Consider the following 21,364-nt stretch of genomic DNA (forward strand, 5'->3'; position numbering starts at 1 on the left):
CATTAGCTCCCATCTAAGATGTTAATTTGCCATCTTAAGATGTTAATTTGCCACTGAAGTTTCATTTAAGTTTCACTAATATCCTTATATTCCTCCCTCCCTCCCTCCCTCCCTCCCTCCCTCCCTCCCTCCCTCCCTCCCTCCCTTCCTCCCTTCCTTCCTTCCTTGTGTGCCTTTGGGTAAGAGAAACCTCATTATGCCACTTTCATTGTGTGGTTTCCCCTCTGAAGCCCCTGCTGGCCTTGAGACTTGAGGCTACCTCGCCTGTGTCTATGACCAGCACGTTGTGGTTTTTGTGCTTCAGGTTTTAGGTTAACCAGATTCGGGTTTCTGTGTGTGACTCTGTTATTTTAAATATTTCTACAGGGAAAGTCCCTTTCATATGACTGTTGGTCTTGCAGGAGGTTGAACTTCTATAACATTTAACCTAAATTACTCTGTTTTTTTTCTCTGTCCCTTTCAGTGGAGGCTATAGTGGAGTTTGATTACCAGGCCCAGCACGATGATGAGCTGACAATCAGCGTGGGTGAGGTCATCACCAACATCAGGAAAGAGGATGGAGGCTGGTGGGAGGGACAGATCAACGGCAGGAGAGGTTTGTTCCCTGACAACTTTGTAAGAGTGAGTACAAAGCAAAACCCTTCTCCTGTCTTCTGTCTGGGCTCTGCTGACCAATTACTGTGGGGGCACTTGATGACTTGCATGGGACTCTTTTTAGGGGTTGCTTTAAGAGCTTGATCTCCTGGGTGATATCAACAAGTGCACGTGTAGTTTTGCCCTTGCTATCTGGGATGCCTGCTTTGAAATTGTGTGTGTGTGTGTGTGTGTGTGTGTGTGTGTGTGTGTGTGTGTGTGTGTGTGTGTGTGTGTGTGTGTGTGTGTGTGTGTGTGTGTGTGTGTGTGTGTGTGTGTGTGTGTGTGTGTGTGTGTGTGTGTGTGTGTGTGTGTGTGCGTGCGCGCGCGCACCAGTTACCAGGGCTTGAATTCAGTGCTTGGGGTTCTCAGCTTTCCTACTCACAGCTGGTGCTCTACCACTTGACTCATACCTCCAGCCTGGCTTTTTTTCTGGCTAATTAGATGTGGAGTCTTGCATTATACCTCTTCTACTTTGATCTTCATGGTCTCAGACTCCTGAATAGCTAGGATTATGGGGGTGAGCCTGGCTGAAATGGCTTTTTTTTTTTTTTGGCCAGTCCTGGGGCTTACACTCAGGGCCTGGACACTGTCCCTGGAGCCTCTCTGTGCTCAAGACTAGCACTCTACCACTTGAGCCACTGTACCACTTCTGGCTTTTTCTGTTTATGTGGAACTGAGAAATTGAACCCAGGGCTTCATGCATGCTAGGCAAGCACTCTACTACTAAGCCACATTCCCAGCCCTGAAATGGCTTTTTTAATGATACAGGATAATCTTTTCCCAAACCATGTGTCACCTCTTAGAAAATGCTGGAAAATATAAAGCTTGTTAAATTGTTTATATTCTTGTTTATTGGCTTTGAGAATTTAAAAGAACATTTCCCTTTTCATTTCATGCAAAATGGAGGTGAAACTGTTTTGACCACTTCCATCAGGTAGCAATCAAACTAAATGCAGAATCTGAATTAATGCTGTTTCCTACCTTTGTGTTCATATTACCTTTTTGATAGGAATGATATTATTTTCCTTTATTTCCTTATATCCTTGAAGTATCAAATAAGACCCATTTTTTCAGTGATGTTGTGAAAACTAGGTCCTTTGTACAATTCACCTAGGACTTAATCACAAAAACGTAGCTCATTTCTGTTAATAAATTACATGGCTCACAGTTGTAAATAATAGTTTGAATTGCTGGGTAAAAAAGGGACCACCTGGAGGTTGTTCCTCAAGGGAAGATTAGGCTTAAAAGACACAATTCCATATTGGAATATTTCCTACTCTACAACAGACCAGAACGGATCGCCATTGGTATGAAGAGCTGCATGCAGAAATCCCAAGAGCCTTTGCCATATTCCCTGAGGTATTAGACCATACTTAGGAGTGTGCCCCGGCTGTGAGGAACAGGTAGTTTGGGAACCTTGGTCCCAGAGAAGTGATTGGCCCTAGCTCAAAGAGTCTCTCACGGCTGGGTAGGAGTGCTGATGGAAAAAATAATGTGAGGTGTTCTGGATTTCCAGCCCCGGGGCTCACTATCTCTACTTCTTAGGAGTCCATTCTTTAGGATCTTAGCTCAGAGTTAAAAATAAAATGGTACTTACATTTTTTTGGGGTGTGTGCAAAGCCAAAGGGGGAAGTTTTGTTGGTAACATGCAGATAAAAATTGCTTTTTGAAGGGGGTCAGAGCATAGACATCCTCCCCCCAAGACCATGCTTAAACCCACCAACTCTCTCCTATTTTAAGAAGGGGAAAACATTACATCAGGGCTAGCATTGATTGATTCTGTTGATGTGTAAATGGGAGGTAATTTATTTTCTTTTCCAAACAAACTTTGCAATTTTGGGAAAGGACTTCCCTGGAAACAGAGCCAAATTCTAGTGTGAAAAGAGGGATTTTTCCACATAAAATGGGTGGTAGTTGAAGTGAAGATTGAGGAAGGAATTAGAGGAGTGTGGGAAAGAGGAGAGAGAGAGAGAGAGAGAGAGAGAGAGAGAGAGAGAGAGAGAGAGAGAGAGAGAGAGAGAGAGAGAGAGAGAGAGAGAGAGAGAGAGAGAGAGACGACCTGGGGAAGAGAGAGAGCTTTGGGAAGGAGAGGACAGGCCTGGGAGGAAGGGATTGCAGCATAGGCTCCCATTTTGGCCTCGTTTTGAAAGTTTTGTATATGTCCTGTTGACTTAGTATGTCCTTATTGTCATACCTCAGATCCATAGAATCTGAGAACTGGGCTGGAAGGCATAGGTAAAACCTTTGAAATTTGCTCTGCACACCGAAGCTGGTGTTTCCACAAAAGATGGAGGGAAGGAGGGAACCAGGCTTGGGAAAGATAGGAGCAGGAATTGCTCAGCTTTGCTAGAAGGTGACCCTGTTGGCTCCTGCATTATTGCCCATTGAGGAACAGAAGATTCCTTCGCTTTGAGATGAATGTGATGGGGTCCTTAATGGCAGGAGGTCTTCCATTGCCCTGCCTGTGCTGCCTTGGGCTGGTCTAAAGAAGGCCTCAGCAAGACTTCTGACTGCAGTAGGCTTTGGCTTAAGGGGATATTTGTCAGGAGAGGGCAGGAAGGCCAGTGAGATCAGGGGTTATCCTCTGACTCTCTGCCTGTGCTGTTCCTTATGCATGGTTGGCTTGTTCCATCCAGTGTACCTTTCTCCAGGTCCCTGTTCTGTCATTATGTCAGGTATGGGGGCTCACTTGTCTCTAGCCCTTGGCCTTGGGATTTCTGTATATCTCACTTATTTATTTATTTACAAAGTATCTATTAATCCAGCCTAAGATTACCCTTGTTTGGACATGCTGTTTCCTGCGGCTCCTGTGAGCATTAACTGACACAGCTCTGACAATCATTTAGCACAGTGGTAGCCACCTACTGAGTGTGCCCCTATTCTGTTAGCAAGTAAAGAATGGCCCTCTCTCTTGGGCTGGACTTCCTGCTCTTGCCTAATCAATTGTCATCTCACCTTGGCTGGAGCTTGTCCATTGAGGGAAAGTCACACGCTTGGCAGGGGCTTGTTTTATTGAGGGCAGAAAGGATGTAGAGGAATGGCTGGGGCTGCACTACTTGTGCCTGTCACATTTGGCAGAAAAAGAAACTTGGATTCTTTCAGATGGCTGAGTCTCTTTTTTTTTAAGTCTTCACTTTTAAGCTTATTATTGAAAATATCGTAGGCAGAAGTGGTGGAGTGAACACTAATCAAAGCTCCTGTAGAGAATTCTACCAGCAGAAAATGTATCTTTAAGTAATAGCAATCATGTTGTTTTTAAAAGTGGCTCTGTATGTTCCATTTGGTTTCAGAAGGATTTGTCCCCAGAATGAATGGGGGTAATCTTGTGAAATCCCATTGTCTATTGATCAGACCCTTACTCAGTGTCCCATTTGAGCATGTTCTCCAAAAGTGTTGGCATGCATTGTCTACCTTTAACTCTATTGTCTCAGGCTTTCAAGACAAGAAAAGCAGCCATCCTCTCCTTATACCAGTCCATCCCAATGTTCAGAAGAGAGCAGTGTTTTGCTAGCTCTTAGGCTACAATCTGTTATCCCACATGGCCTTTTCGTTTTTTTTTACTTACTGTTTTGTAAATACGGATGAAGAATCTTTTCCCCCTACCTCTTTCCCAACTACGGGTGCCTATATCAACAAACTGGAGAAATCTTGTTAGTACTCTAATGATATACCTCAAGCTCCTTGAAAAACAGGAACAAGCCAACTCAAAACCAGTAGACAGAAATAATAAAAATGAGGTGAGGCTGGGTGCCAGTGGCTCACACCTATAATCCTAGCTACTCAGGAGGATGAGATCTGAGGATCACGGTTCAAAACCAGCTGGGGCAGGAAAGTCCATGAGACTCTTATCTCCCAAGGCTTGAGCTGCTGTGCCCCATTTAAAAGGTTTTATTCATTTTTGGTGAAATTTACGTAAAATAACTTGCATCACTAGTGTGCATGATGATTTTAGTTCTTACATCTATCATCCAGTTCAGTACTATTTATTTCCCCATAGAAAGATCCATCACGCCCTTCCCCTTTCCCTAGGCAATCAACCATCATACATTAGTTTTGCTTGTACATGAATTTCATATAAATAGAGTCACGTCCTATGTGCTCTATTTTTGCCAGTCCTGAGGCTTGAACTCAGGGCCTGGGCACTGTCCCTTAGCTCTTCAGCTCAAGGCTATCACTCTACCACTTGAGCCACAGCACCACTTCCAGCTTTTTCTGTTTATGTGATACTGAGGAATCGAGCCCAGGCCTTCATGCTTTCTAGGCAAGCACTCTACTACTAAGGCACATTCCCAGCCCTACATGCTGTTTTATATCTGACTAATCTCGTCCAACAAAATGTTGTTGTATGTATCAGTAGTTTGTTCTTGTAATGTGGTATGCTATAGTAATGAGTATAACATTATGTGTTTATTCATATTTATTCTTGTGTTGATAGGTGTTGTTTCCAGTTTGGGATGATTTTTATGAATAAAGGCTTTGGACAGTCTCATGTGTCTTCTGTGGACATAAGTATTCATTTCTCTCATATATATATATATATATATATACATACATACATACATACATACATACATACATACATACATGTGCAGGAGTGGAATTGTCTCGTGTGCTTTCAATCAGTAGGGTTTTGTTTTTCTGTGTAAACCAGTAGCTTCTATGAAAGACAAAGAAAGGGAGGGGGGTGGAGTTTCACACTTGTTTCTTGGCCTCATGTATGCCACACAAACCAACTGAACTAATCACCTTGGATCTTGGTGTCTTTGTTTTCCCATGTATGACCTGTGAGGAGTCCTAAAATACAGAATTTCATGTTCTAAGAATGATCTGATTGGTGGGCACAGGAACTATCCAAGATTAATTCTTTTTCTTTTTTTTCGTAGTAATTGGGTACTAGGGTCTTATGCATGCTAGACAATTACTCTACCAGAGGGAGCCATAATCTCCCCTTAACCATTTTCTTTGTACTCTTCTGTGTGCTGATACCAAGGCTTTAACTCAGGCTGTTGAGTTCTTGCTTGGCTTTCTTGCTCAAGGATGGTACTTTATCATTTGAGCCTTGCCTCCAGCTCAGCTTTTGGCTTTTTATTTTGGAGATGTACCCTCCCAGACTTTTCCTGCCCAGGCTAGTTTTGGGCCATGATTCTCTAGGTTACATCCTCCTAAGTAACTAGGATTACAGGCATGAGACACTGGCACTTGGTTTTGTATTTTGTTTTTGAGATAGGGTCTCACTGTTATTTTGGTTGGCCTTGAATTCACAGTCTTGCCACTGCCTCCTGAATAAATGGTATTACAAACATGCCCCACCATGCCCAGCTACAGACGAATTCTCACATTATAATAAGCATGCCAATTGAGATCATGTATCTTAGGTTTTGTTGACTCCTTTAATGAAAGAACTAGCACAATAACAAAACTGATTCAGTGAGGATATGCAGAATTGGTTAAAAGACAGTGGATTGTGAAGTTAGATTCAAAACAGATTCATGTCTTAGAGGAAAATAAAATTCTAACCTTTGGGATTACCTTCTCTACCAGAAAAGGAAAAGAGGAAGCAGTATACCTTACTGGTTTCTTCTGTTTGTGCTATCCTCTGATGTTTAGAGGAATGTAAAATGTCCTCATAGTTGCATTCCTGAGTGACTTATTAGAAAATACGTTAACATGACATTAAAATGTTGCACAATTATCATTTTACTTAATATTCAGTTTTGAGATATCCTTTTTTTCTAAATAGACCACAATAGTCCATAATATATAGAGTATGATAATAGGAAAACTGCAATGGGTCTTCAAAGTTATTTAAAAAAATATAGCTGCCCTTCTTAGACCTCAAACTGCTATATAAAACATGAGACAGTCTCCTATTATAAGCAGATGTGGGCTTTTTCTTTGCATTTTAATTAGCAGTGTCTTCCTTTAAAAATATGACTTAGTGTGCTTTAATCACACAAAAGATTGGCAAACAGCCCTTTTCTGGGCTTTCTCTGACATTGAGCCATACATAGACATTTTTAATGGCCAGCAGAATGAATTTTACAAAGAAAATCAAAACTGTGGCTTGGACCATGCACAGTTTTGTCTGCTTGTTCTTGGAGGGGACATTTGGTAAAGTGTAGCAGGACCCAGGCCTGGGATATTTTGTAGCTCACAAATAAGAGACAGAAAAGCAGGAAGCTGTGGTAGGGGTTAAAAAGAATATGCTTGTTGGTCTTTAAATTGATCTGATACTGTTTGTGAGGAAGTGAGCTGTTTTCTTAGCCTCTTTCTGTGTGTATGAGGTAGAAGTAAATTTTGCACGCTGCCTGTCCTGTTGCAGAAGGTTGCAGTGTGTTTACTTGCAGCTCATTGTACATATGCTAAATGTAACAGTTCTCAGCTTGCTTTCCTACTCCTTCACTGTGTGTTTCAGATCTCTCTCTCTCTGCATATTCAAAGCCTTTTTTCGTATTTGTGCAAAGTCTTTGATGAATACATTTAATAAATGAGGCACAAGGCCAGTAGTTGGTATCACCTCAAGATAAAGTGCACAGTTGCATTTTTATTCCTATCTTATGAAAGAAAGAATTGTAAATTGACTTCAACAAGTGGCATAAAGGCTTCCACGGTGTTGTTCGGTATTCAAAGATTATGGCCTGGCACTGGTGCCTCTCACCTGTAATTTTCAGTAGGCTGAGATATGAAGATTGCAGCTCAAAGCCAGCCTAGGTAGGAAAGCCCATGAGACTGACATCTCCAATTAACCACCAAAGAAGAAAAAGCCAGAAGTATAACTGTGGCTCAAGTAGTAGATTTCTAAAAAGTTCAGGGACAGTGTCTAGGCCCTGAGTTCAAGCCCTCATATTGGTACACACAGAAAAATTAAAGATTACAGCATTCTTCTTTAAATTAATGACACAAAGGTCATTAATTTTGTGAATTATAATTATAGTTATTTTAAGATATCAGTCTTGAAAGACAATATATGTATTTTGTGATAGGCTGAGTCTGTTCTTGCTCATATCATTTCCTCATGCTTTGATTGGGCATGTGGGGGCCTTTGCAATCATTAAGCAAACATTTGCTGAGTGTTTGCTACATGCTATAAGCCAAAAAGGGGATACATTGAATGTGGAGTATCGTGTTGTCACAAACATGTGTTTTCCTACAGGATGAGTTTTAGGGCCTGTGGCCTAGTGTTGGGTTCTTCTGTGCTCTGGAGAGTACATGTTAGGCATTGTTCTGCAAAGATGTTGGACAGAAGTGCTCAGGAGTTAAATACCACTTGAGAAATTTCAGAATTGATTATTAGGCAACTGGTAGAATGTCGTAAATGAACTGAGCATTTTGGGCCCCAATTGCTGAGTTCATTTGTGGAATGATGATGTCTACCTTCTAGTGAAGGCTTATGGCTACCCAGTGTTGTATATATAATTTGTGTGCAATGTCTAAAATATAACAAACACTTTAGTCTGGCAGGAGGTTAATTTGGATTCTTCATGGATTTTATAGCAATAAAATCTTTATATCACTCTATGACACAAGTATTGTGTGTGTATGTGCTGGTCCTGGGACTTGAACTCAGGGCCTGGGCTCTGTCCCTGAGCTTCTTTTGTTCAAGGCTAGTGCTCAGTCATTTTGAGCCACAGGTCCTACTTCCAGCTTTTTGGGTGATTAATTAGAGATAAGAGTCTCACAGACTTTCCTGCCTGGGCTGGCTTTGAACTGTAACTCTCAGATCTAAGCTTCCTGAGTAGCTAGGATTACTCAGGCATGAGCCACTGGCACTTGCCACCGGTATTGTTTTTATTATATGCATTTTCCCAGAAGAGGTGATGGAGGCATACTAAGGAAGAGATAGAGAGAAAGGGAGAGAGAGAGAGAGGGAGAGAGAGAGAGAGAGAGAGAGAGAGAGAGAGAGAGAGAAAGGAGGGAGGGAGGGAGGGAAGGAGGGAGGGAATATGAGCATGAACATTAGAATACTGGTCCTGAGCTCTAGGAGGCAGCATTATCTGGCTGAATTGTCTTGTTGGCTTTGAGCTCTTTGCCACTGCTGTCAGCTGCATTGTACCTCCCCAAGTGTTTTTTATCAGGTAGAATGAAGGTTATTAAACTTACTTTCTGAATTTTAGGAACTCTTTTCAGAAGTTGGTTATTTCAGCCTTCACCTACTTTTATGAGCTTGTTCTAATTTTCTCCCCTAGCAATTCAATTAGCAAAAACATTTCATTTTTTATTTATTTGTACATAAATGTCATTTTACAGTGTTCTGTATTTGCTATTAGCAGGAATGTGACTTTTATCAGTGGAGGTAATCCAGATGTGTGACTATTGATTGTTTCCTATCCCTAGGGCCCTCAGCAGCAATCAATTTCAGCTCATAATATGTTTTGGACTTTAAACATATAGTTTATTTTCAGAAAAAGAAGTCCTACAACTGGAGCCTGTTAGATACTGTTCTGAGAATTGTTAATCCAAGTAGGGTGTAGACTAATTAAGGAGAAGTATGTGAACAGTTAAAGCTCAAATCATTTAGTGAATTCCTCTCTTTGTAACTGTTACAGTTCAGGGATGTGTGTGTGTGTGTGTGTGTGTGTGAGAGAGAGAGAGAGAGAGAGAGAGAGAGACAGAGAGACAGAGAGACAGAGAGACAGAGAGACAGAGAGACAGAGAGACAGAGAGAGAGAAGGAGGGAGGGAGACAGAGAGGGAAGGGGGGGGTTAAGTAAGGGGTTGTCTTGTGATTCAGGGAGAGCTGTGACCTCAGTAAATTTTAGTTCCCCCGACCCAGTCAATTTAGGTGATTGTACATAATGGAATCTTACTTTCTTAGTGATAAGATTATCGAATGTTACCTTAGAAAGCTTTCTCCAAGACCAAAATCTAAGTCACTGTCTGACCAGATGTTGCTTGTGTGGTCATTACTGGATATTTGGACTTCTAAAATGTGAGACTCCCACAGACTTCAGACAGTGAGTCTCTGACTTGTTTGTGTTCTGGGTAAGCTGTACTGTTGTAATTTTGGAGTGGGGGCAGGAGAAGGGTTAAGAGACTGAGAATTAGTTTTAATGGTTCCTTGGTAAAGTTTGGGCATTCATTTTATACAGTGGTCCTGATAGGCTCGAATCATCTTGTATATCTAATATCTTTTCTCAAGAACTTGGGTTGGTAGTCAGTGATCTAGAGTTGAAAAATACTATAGTATCATTTCTAAAGTAACCTTATGTATATAGTGTGTGAATATCATCATGTAGAAACTGGAAGAAATGTTTCCACAATTATGCAATGAACAGAGTTAAATATATAAACAATAGTCAAGTCTAGTAGAATAAATACATTCTAAAACCCAAAACTGTGGACCATATAACTAACTCCATCCTTCTCCCTACCCAGTAGGAGTGAGGTGAGTAGAATTCCTCAAGATTCCACTTGCAGATCCCCTCAACCTGTCATTAGGATGAGCCATCACTGCAGTGATTGTGGGTTTTTTTTTTTATTTGCTGGTCCTGGGGCTTGAACTCTAGACCTGTGCTCTGTTCCTGAGATTCTTTTGCTCAAGGCTAGCACTCTACCACTTGAGCCCCAGCACCATTTCTGGCGTTTTCAGAGTGGTTTATTGGAGATAAGAGTTTTATGGACTTTCCTGCTCAGGCTGGCTTTCACATCCATGATTCTCAGGTCCCAGCCTTCTGAGAGCTAGGATTATAGGTGAGAGCCTCCAGTGCCTGGCAGTGATTGTGTTTTGTTATATATAACCCAGATGACCTTAAAAAGAGCACCAGTGGCTTATACTTGTAATTTTAGCTACTTGACAGGTTGACAACGGGAGGTTCATGATTTAAAGGCAGTTTGGACAGAAAAGTTTGAGAGACCTTTCTCAAACTATAGGTAGGCCCAGTGATGTATGCCTGTCACCCCAAGCTTACATGGAAGTCTGAGACTGGGACAATAACAATACTAGCCCATCCCAGGCCGAAAAGTCCATAAGACTGTCTCTATGGAGAGAAGCTGGATTTGGTGGCATGCATCTGTGATCCCAGTGATATTGGGTAGCCTAAAAAAATGTAGGCAGCTTACGGTTGGACTCACACCTGTAAGGTATATTAAGTAGGTAGGTTTCATTAGGTTGCCAATGAAGACAACACCACGTGCTATTCAGGCAGTAAAAGAAGTTTATTTACCGAACTGCTGTCCCCACCAGGCATGATGGAGAGGCATGGCAGAAAAAGGGGAGACCCACCCCCAGGCAGAGACTTATATAGGCCGGGGACAGGAAGAGGTGTGGCCAGGTAGGGAAAGGTGTGGCCACACTGGATCTGGGCCTGGAATCCTCCTAAGGTCATATGGGAAGTGTGTGACCAGAGGTAGCCCAGGATGTGACCTAGTAGGAGGGGGAAGTGACTGCTTCCAGGTGTGCCAGTTACCTAGGTAACAAATACCGTGGAAACTTAGTAAAGAGCTAGGGAGGTGTCTGCACAGGGCCTCGGGGCAGACCTTACAACCCCTAGGTAGAAGTGAGACGCTATCCTAAAAATAACCAGTGAAAAACAGAGCTAGAGGCATGGTTTAGTGTTGCCTATGCTAGCTACCAAGTGAGAGGCTCTGAATGTCACCAAAACGAGACAGAGTTAGAAAAAAGAAAGGGAGACAGAAAGAGAAGGAAAGTTATCCAGAGAAAGAAAAGGATGATTATCCAGGTAGGCTTAATTTATTACATGAGCCCTTAAGAGCAGAGAAGTCTCTCTGCCTAGTGGCAGGAAGAGGAAGTCAGAGAGTTTCACAGCTTGAATAGAACTTCCTGCTGAAGCAGTGATCGTGTGGGAAGGAATACAGATTACCTATTGGGGAAGAGTATAGCAAGAAAGGAAATGGAGGCCTCAGGCCTTCAGCCACAGGTAATTGGATTCTGGGGGAATAAAACCTAACCAAACCAAAACCAAAACAAAACTCAAGTACTGAGTTTTAAGTGGCTCATTCTCTCAAACCTCCAGATAAGAAGCTAGCCAGGTTGATAACTTGATTTTGGCCCTGTGAGACACAGAGTGATCAAAGATCCTGGGCGAGCTTGCCAGGATTCCCAACCTACAGAATGTAGGATAATAAATTAGGGGTGTTTTAAGCTATTTAAGTATATGGTCTAAAATACAGAAAATATCTGGCCTGTGGTATAGCTGTCCTCCATTGGCAGGTGTCAGTGGAGTGGGGAATCTGGACTTTTGTATCTCGCAGCACCAGGCATCCCATGACAACTTTCACCTCACCTGTTGATGACCAGAGACTCTATACTTCGTTCATCACCCCATGATTAGTATTAGGAAGCATACCCACAGTGGGGGAAAGTCTTTGAGAGGAGGGAGCTGGAGAAAGGGATTCATTAGTCCAGGCAAACTCTTGATCTACCCACAAATCAATCTGAGTAAAATTAACATACTGAAAGGCTTAATGATAGAAATATAAGTGTGGAATATTAACCAGGTTTTCAGAATGAGCTGTAAGTAACAAAAATGAAGCAGATTAGACTAATACTGCAGGGCTCTACTCAACTATCTTTGGCAGCCAACAGAAGTAGCCTAGGACCTATGTACTCAGTCTAGATAGTGTGACTTCAAATTTTCAGTGAAACTGAGTCTTGTAAGAAAATAGTCCTGATGCTCAGAATACAATTTAAAAAATCACATTTCATACCAGGAATATCCCAACTTGAATGAGAAATGATAATCAGGTTCCAACACTGAGAAGACTCAGATGTTGGAATTTTCTGGCCAAGATTTTAAAGCATTTAGCATAAAAATACTTTACAAGCAAGTGCAAACACTATTCAAACTAAAAATTAGAAAAAAGTTAGCAAATAAATAGAAAATATAAAATTTGGAAATTATAGAACTGAAAAATTACCAAAATTAACAAAGCTTACTGGATTAGCTCAACTATTGATTATGTTATATCTGTGACATAGTAAAGAGTCAATTGAAAAAAAATAAATCAAAACAAGGCTGGGCGCTGGTGGCTCACACCTGTAATCTTAACTACTCAGGAGGCTGAGATCTGAGGATCACGGTTCAAAGCCAGCCCAGGCAGGAAAGCCCCTGAGAATCTTATCTCTAATAAACCACCAGAAAACTGGAAGTGGCGCTGTGGCTCAAGTAGTAGAACACTCGCCTTGACAAGAACAGCTCCCAGGCCCAGAGTTCAAGTCCCAGGACCAACAAAAAAAAATCAAAACAATCTTGAAATAAATAAATAGAGCATCAGAGAAATGTGGGGACAAGCTTATGAAGTCTAACATTTATATCACTGGATCCAAGACAAATAATAGAAGAGTATGGTAATAAAAGATTCAAACAACTATTACCTGGAAACTCTCAGAATTTGGCAAAAAGCATAGGTTGCAGAGTTAAGAAGCTAAGTAAAAATACAAAATCCAGCAGGAAAATCTCAGACAAATCTATGTCAAATCATTTCAATCAAACTTCTTTAAAATTAAAGACAAAGAAAAAGCACCAAGAGATAAATAATACATCACCTATAAGGGAAGAGTTTTTTGAATGATAGTGGATTTCTTTTTTAAAATTTTATTGTAAAGGTGATATACAGAGGGGTTACAGTTACATAAGTAAGGTAGTGAATACATTTCTTGTCAAACAGTGTTACCCCTTCCTTCTTTTCTCCCACATTCCCTTCCCTCAATTCCCTTCCCCTCCAAGTTGTAAAGATCATTTCCAACATAGGGTCTTGTGATTATCGCAGTTGCATTGGTTCACCTTTTGTCCTTTGTTCATTGTAGCATTATTTACCATAGCTAAGATATGGAACCAACCCAGATGACCCTCAATTGATGGAATGGATCAAGAAAATGTGGTATATATGCACAATGGAAAGTGACATTGCCCCATTTGTAAGAAAGTGGAAAGTCTTGGAAAAAATCATATATATATATATATATATACATAATCAGTTGTGGGGCTTGAACTCTGGGCCTGGGTGCTGTCCCTCAGCTCTTCAGCTGAAGGCTAGTGGTCTACTACTTGAGCCACAGTGCCACTTCCAGTTTTCTGGTTGTTTATTGGAGATAAGAGTCTCACAGACTTTCCTGCTGGGGCTGGCTTTGACTGTGATCCTCAGATCTCATCCTCCTGCGTAGTTAGGATTACAGGTGAGAATCACCAGTGCCAGGCTGAAAAAAAATGAAGGATAGTCCTAGCAGAGGCTCATAGTAGATCAATAGCTATGTGCATATGAACATATAAAATGATGCTAATTGAAGTGAACTCCAAGATATGGAAGTACGAGGTCTTTTTTAAAAAATTTTTATTTATTTTTTATTGTGAAAATACTGTACAGAGGGGTTACAATTACATGGGCAAGATAATGAGTACATTTCTTATCAAGCATTGTAGCCCCCTCCTTTGTTTCCCCTTCTCATCCCTTCCCATCCTCCCCCCCAATCCTCCCCACCCAATCCTCCCCGCCCCCCCCACCTAAGTTGTAAAGTTCGATTTTGACATAACAACTTGTACTTCTCATTGTTGCAACGGGTCCACCTGTATCCTTATTTAAATGACTTGTTTTTCCCCTTCCCCTCCACAAATTATACCGAGGTCTTTTTTTTTTTTAATGAACCGTGTGAAGTTATTTCTTTTTTCTTTCATTTTCTTCCTTTGGTTTTTCATTTTCTTCCTCTGTTGTCACTGTTTTTGATAGTTGTACCCTGTGTCTTGTGTATACGTTTATCTGATTTAGGGAAGGGAAGGGTAATAACAAGATGATGAGACAGTGGATTTCTTATATGAAATCCTAGGAGTTCATATAAGAAGGATGTGCCTACCATTTTCAAGGGGATAGAACAGAATGCCTAACTCCATTAAAAATTTTTTTTTGGTTACCATAAAGGTGATATACAGAGGGGTTACAGTTGTGTAAGTTAGGTAAAGCTAACTCCAAATTTTAAATCTGGTGAAAACATCCTTCAAGAATGAAGAGAATGCTGGGTATTAGTGGCCTGAAGTCCTAGCTACTTCAGAGGCTGAGATCTGAAAATCACAATTAAAGCCAGCCTGACCAGGAAAGTCTGTGAGACTCTTATCTCCAATTAACCAACATAAAAGCCAGAAATGGTGCTGTGGCGCAAAGTGGTGGGGCACTAGCATGAACAAAAACAAGCTCAGGGACAGTGCACAGGCCCTGAGTTCAAGCTTCAGGACTGGCATGAGTATGTGCATGTGCATACACAGGCACACACACACAGAGGAATGAAGAGAAAATAAAAAAATATTTCAAATGAAGAAAAAGAGAATCTAGTTGGGCACAGGTGGCTTAGGCCTATAATCCTAGCTACTCAGGAGACTGAGATCCGAGGATCACAATTCAAAGCCAGCCCAGGCAGGAATGACCATGAGACTCTATTTCCAATTTATCACCAGAAAACTGGAAGTGGCATTGTAGCTCAAGTGGTAGTTGAAGAGCTCAGGGACAGCACCCAGAGTTCAAGACCCACGCTCCCAACCCCCCCCCCCCAAAAAAGAAAATAAAAGAGAATCTATAAGTAGCCAATAAATGAAGGAAAACAAAGAGAATTTATTAGTAACTGATTAATCCTTAATGGCTAAAGTGAATTCTCTAAACACACAATAAAGATAAAAACATAAGGGAAATGATAACAGAAGACTTGGAACTTCAGAAAGGAAATGAAAAGGTGTAGGTAAAAGTAAGAACCTATATGATAATCTATCTTTCTCATTGCTTTAAAAATGATGTCTGAGGGGCTGGGAAGGTGGCTCAGTGGTAGAGTGCTTGCCTTGCATGCCTGAGGCCCTGGGTTCGATTCCTCAGCACCACGTAAACAAAAAGAAAAAAGCCGGAAGTGGCACTGTAGCTCAAGTGGTAGAGTGCTAGCCTTGAGCTGAAGAGCTGAGGGACAGTGCCCAGGCCCAGAGTTCAGTCCCCACGGCCAGACCCCCCCCCAAAAAAAACAAAAAAAAAACAGATTAAAGTGTAGTGAAAGTTATCATGGACAAAGAAGTGACAGTGATCAAAGCATCATTATGACATGGAGCAACTACAATCGCAAGTGTATATGCATAAACAACAATGCTTCAAAATAAGATGATTCCTGATTTGCAATGATTTAACTTACTGATTTCTTACTTTATAATGGTGCAAAAACAACAGGAATTCGGTTGAAACTTTACCTCAGATTTTAATTTTGATCTTTTCTGGGCTAGTGACAGGCAGCACAATACTCTCATTGAGTACAATACTGTCAGTGGGTAGTGGCAGTGAGCTGTAGTTTCCGGTCAGCCACATGATCACAAAGGCAACAACCAGTACTGTGTAGTATACTGTATTGTTACATTATGATGTTTAGTGTGTCAGGTGGATTAACTGTGTTTTTATGCCAGTACTGGGGATTGAACTCAGGGCCTGGGTGTTGACACTCTATCATTGAAGCCACAGCTCCACTTCCAGCTTTTTGCTGGTTAATTGAAGATATGAGTCTCACAGGCCAGTGGCTAAAATCCTAGCTACTCAGGAGGCTGAGATCTGAGGATCATGGGTTGAAGCCGGCCCAGGCAGTAAAGTCCATGAGACTCTTTTTTTTTTTAAATTTTAATTTATTTTTTATTGTGAAAGTACTGTACAGAGGGGTTACAATTAGATGGCCAAGATAATGAGTACATTTCTTATCAAGCATTGTAGCCTCCTCCTTTGTTTCCCCTTCCCAAGTCTTATCTCTTATCTCCAATTAGCCACCAGAAACCTGAAAGTGGTACTGTGGCTCAAGTGGTAGGGCACTAGTCTTAAGCAAAAGAGCTCAGGGACAGCACCCAGGACCAGAGTTCAGGCTCTATGATTGGCAAAAAAGAAGTCTCACACAGACTTTTCTGTCCAAGGTGGCTTAAAACCATGATCATCAGATCTCAGACTCCTGGGTAGCTAGGATTACAGACATGATCCACTGGTGCCTGCATATTTTTTGTTGGTCATGCAGCTTGAACACAGTGGCTGAGTGCTGTCCTTGAGCTTTTGTGTTCAAGGCCATCACTCTACCACTTCAAGCCACAGCTCCACTTCTGGTTTTTAGGGTGTAAGTTGGAGACAAGAGTCTCCTGGACTTTTCCTGCCTAGGCTGGCTTCGGTCCACAATCTTCAGATCTCAGCCTCCTTAGTACCTAGTATTACAGGCATGAGCCACCAGTACCTGGCAAGCTCCTTCATTTTTGACTTAGGATAATTTCAACTCATGGTAGGTTTACCAGGAAGTAAGTTGAATAAAACAAGGTGAATTGAAAGACAGATAAATCCACAATTATACTCATGAACTTTATTATTTCTTTCTCAGCATTTGACAGAGAGACTAAATAGAATACTAGCAAGAATATAGAAAAACTATACAGCATCATCAACCAAGAGGTTCTAATTGTCCTTTATAGAACACTCCACCCAGAAACAATAGAAAATACAGTATGTTCAAGTATACATAAAACATTCACCTACTTAGGCCATATTCTGGGTCATACACCTAACCTCATTATATTTAAGGGACTTGAAATCATACAGAGTATGTTCTTTGATCAAAATGCAGTACAATTAACAACAGAAAGTTAACAGGAAAATATCGAAACTCTTAAAAATCAAGAAACACACACTTAGATAATTTGTGCCCAAGGTTAAAATGGCTCCTTTTCTTGCCTGACCCACCGTACATGAGGTCATTTGCATAGAGGAGCTTAAGAGTAGTGTTTGGTGTATATGAATCAGTCACCAAACATTAGCTAATTTAAATATTAAGGCATTCTGAGTACTCTTAGAGCCAGTTGTTGCAATGGAGTTAGGAACACAGGAGTTCATTTGGAGGATGGAGAATACTACCCTGCAATATGAAAGAGCAGAAGATTGGGCAGGGAGAGCCTGTGATGCCCATCACTGCCAGCCATACTACCAAGGAATTCCTGAGGCAAAGATAGCCTCATAGGAAAAAAGGGAAGATGTTGGTCAAAGGCTCTAAAATAAGATGAATGAGTTCTAGAGATCTGATGTATGTCATGGTGATTCTAATTAATGATAATGAGTTGTATGGTACTTGAAATTCACTGAAAAGATCTTAAATGTTTTTTTTTTAACACAAACAAAGGTAGCTGTGAGGTAGTGGGTATGCTAATTAATTTGATAGTGGTAAACATTTCACAGTACATACAGTATACCAAACCATCACATTATTCACCCTGTAAAAATATATTTATTTGCCGATCACATCTCAATAAGACTGGAAAAATGAGAACAGGCACAAATAACTAGATCCTAGTGCCCTCCTTATATCAGTAACTAGTGGAGGGGGCTTCCTGGGAAGAGCAGGACTTTGGCTAGAAGGAAAGCAGAGGCTAATGATGCTGAAGGTGTGTGTTCTTGTGGGGCATATGGGTAATACAACTTTAGGGGAGCTCAGCAGAAATGTGACTTCACTTTATTTTCTTAAATCACCAAGAGATTTGAAATTACATATTCTCAGTCCTAAGCCTATGGGTCAGTTCCCCCATCTTTGTATTCCTGGAGAAGATAAGAAACTTTAAGGGCAGTACAGGAAGAGAAAAGATGTGTGAATGTGTCTTTATTGCATAGTCACAATGTACACCAAGGCCAAACCCCTGCCCCCACTTCTTTGCAGAAAGAGGCAAATGAGGTCAGCCTGGTTTTGCTCTTAGCTGACTATTTTGCTTGCTATGAAGGAATGAACATTTCATCTATTGTTGTACTTCCTCTGGGACCACCAGGTTTTTCCCACGAAGGCCAACAAAGAGATGATTTGTATCTGGGAGTCTGTGTGCAAAACCAAAGTGGGTTTGCCTGAATTTGTAAGCTGAGAAGTTGTTCAAACCACATCCTGTCTCAGGGGTAGTAGAGGCAGGTGGTCCCATATGGAGAGTTAGACACTGAGCAACTAAGTTAACCCTGTTCTGCTTAAAGCTCCAAGGCCATGATTAATGGGTGGAGATGCTCTGGCATCATTGCCCCCCACCTTTTTTTGTGCTGGTACTCAGGCTTAACTCAGGATTGAACCCAACCACTGTCACTTCTGGCTGGTTAATTGGAAATTGGAGTCTCATGGCTTTGCTGCTTGGGCTGGCTTTTTTTTTTTTTTTTGCCAGTTCTGGGGCTTGAACACAGAGCCTGCGCTCTGTCCCTGAGCCTCTCTGTGCTCAAGGCTAGCACTCTACCACTTGAGCCACAGCACCACTTCCAGTTTTTTTCGAGTAGTTGATTGGGGATAAGAGTCTTACAGACTTTCGTGCCTGGGCTGGCTTTGAACTGTGATCTTCAGATCTCAGCCTCCTGAGTAGCTAGGATTACAAGCGTGAGACACCAGCAACTTGTTTGGTCTGGTTTTGTTTTTGTTTTTGTTGATTGTGAAGCTTGAACTTGGGGCCTGGGTGCTGTCCCTGAGCAATTTTTGCTCAAGTCTAGTACTGTACCACTTTGAGCCACAGCTCCACTACCATTTGTTGTTGTTGTAGGGTGTTTTTTTTTTTGGAGTGGTTAATTGGAGATAAGAGTCTCTTGGGGACTTTTCTGCCTGGGCTGGCTTCAAATTGCAACCATCAGATCTTAGCCTCCTGAGTAGCTGGGATTAAAGTGTGAGCCACTAGCACCTAGGTACTACTTGAAAATCACAACATTTGTTTCTATGTCCATAGCTACAGAGTTTAAAATGCAGCTAGGGAGCTGTGCATTGGTGGCTCACCACGCCTGTCATCCTAGCTACTCAGGAGGCTGAGATCTAAGGATTGAGATCTAATGTTCAAAGCCAGCCCTGGCAGGAAAGGCTATGAGACTCATCTCCAATAAACTACCCAGAAAAAGCCAGAAGTGACACTGTGTGGCCCAATTGGTAGACTGTTAGCCTTGAGCACAAAGAGGCTGACAAAGCCCGGGCCTGAGTTCAAGACCCAGGACCGGCAAAAAAAAAAAAAAAAAAAAAAAAATGCAGGCCACTCCCACTTCCAACTATGTCCTGTTAACAATGAGCTTTTCTTCTAAGGAAGAACAGCTCACTGTCCCCACTAAAGGTGAAAAAACCAGTCCAATTCCACTTATGTCTGTGCTGTAGCTCTTAGAAAAACTCTTTCCTAGCTTTAAAATAAAGCCATGGTCAAGATCTGAGATGGCGACTGCGAGTCTCTAGTATTAGCACAGTGGTGTTCAAGGAAAACTAGTTTTAGGAATTGTTTTTACCTAATATGGGAGAAAAATAAAACTGTGTTTTAAATATTTACTAGCTGTGCATTTTAGTCATGACTGTATCAGGATTGAAACTATTCAAATATAACTGGCATTGAAAGTATCAAGTATCAAAATGTGAGCAGGTTGTTACCAGGACTGTGCCCATTTGGACAAGACTTCATTGTTTGCAATGTTCTATGGTTCGCTTTCTGACCAGATATGATTCATAATGAAGGGTGGGCAGAAGATGACATTGTAGCTGTTTTTATGCTCTAAACATTATCAAGTGATAAATGCTGAGCCATGCCGTGATATTGGGACCTTCACAGGCACAAGAAAGGAAGGTTTATTTATTGCTGTCATTCTGTAATGGCGTTGCACGGCCTGGCTCATCTTCACAATTCAATCTTCTATATTTTTCTCCACACAAATATATGCAGTTTTTTTCTCCCCAATCTTTTTGTTGTTAATATTTTGGGCAGTGTTGGAGGTTGAACCAATGCAATGGTCTTGCACTTGCTGTGTAAACCCTTCTACCACTTACCTAGATCTCATCTCCTTTCCTCCATCTTGAAATTGAAATAATTGCCAAGCTGTCTATTAGGACTACATCTGCCATATGAAAATTGTTCCAGCTCTTCTGTGTTAAGCAAGTGATTATACCATTAGGTTCTTGTAGCACATAATGTGAACTTTGAAAGAAATTTCATTTTTTATGGTTTCAAGTGCTGGTAAGACTTTTTTTGGTATGTTTATTAATATTTCTTGCAGGGACTTCCCTGTTAACCTGGTTGAGCATGTTACATGATAGCTGATCTCTTTGGTGTGTGTAAAATCCATGCAATTAGAGTGTGAGTTTCTGCTGTCAGTGGTGGTTAAAAAGCTATAAAACCTCACTCCCTTTTTGAGCCACTGATTTAAAAAAATTTAACCCATCTTTTTATTTTTAAAACTTGAATTTCAATGGGTTATATTAACAGGTATTTTAAGGCGGCAATCAAATCTAGGATGCTGCCAACTCTAAGCTGAACACAATCCTTAGTCCTCAAGCTAGATAGAAAATCTAATTTCAGGCTTATTGCAATGCAGAGACATAGCTGATTTGTAAACAGACATTATAACAACATAGTACAGTTGACAAACCGTTTATGGGCAGGGTGAAGTGTGTTATCTAGCTGTCTAAATGGTAATTATGATTGCAGTTCCACCGAGGGTGCATCTCACAGAGCCACAGGCTAAGTAAAGGTACACATTCATCATTGGTAGATTCATCTCATTTTAGTCTCATTACATACAAACTTAGGCCTGTTTTCATTCATGATAATGAAATAAGGATTCACTTTACTAAAAAAAAAAAAAGAACAGTTCTTCTCTTCCCTTTAGTTAGAATATGCAAGTGAATATTAAGGCATAAAATAATTAAAATTCATACTCTGTAATGAAATTATTATATTACAGACATTCTTGACCCTGTGGCATGTTCTTGCAGTTTGTGGACTACATGGACGCTCAGTTTCTCTTTGCTTGTCTGC

At 41.1% G+C, this 21,364-nt stretch overlaps 1 protein-coding gene across 6 annotated transcripts in view; it reads left to right on the plus strand.

The window, feature by feature from the left end:
• Nucleotides 1-21,364, plus strand: part of Sh3kbp1 (SH3 domain containing kinase binding protein 1) — a 334,803-nt gene that overhangs the window by 59,626 nt on the left and 253,813 nt on the right. For all 6 annotated transcript variants that reach the window (XM_070040761.1, XM_070040765.1, XM_070040763.1 and 3 more), the window contains exon 2: nucleotides 464-621. In XM_070040761.1, coding sequence (XP_069896862.1) covers nucleotides 464-621 — 158 coding nt within the window. The remainder of the gene's footprint in view (nucleotides 1-463; nucleotides 622-21,364) is intronic.

This window comes from Dipodomys merriami, unplaced genomic scaffold (assembly GCF_024711535.1).
Source record: "Dipodomys merriami isolate MVZ:Mamm:240054 unplaced genomic scaffold, mDipMer1.0.p SCAF_3, whole genome shotgun sequence".
In the NCBI taxonomy this organism is placed as follows: domain Eukaryota; kingdom Metazoa; phylum Chordata; class Mammalia; order Rodentia; family Heteromyidae; genus Dipodomys; species Dipodomys merriami.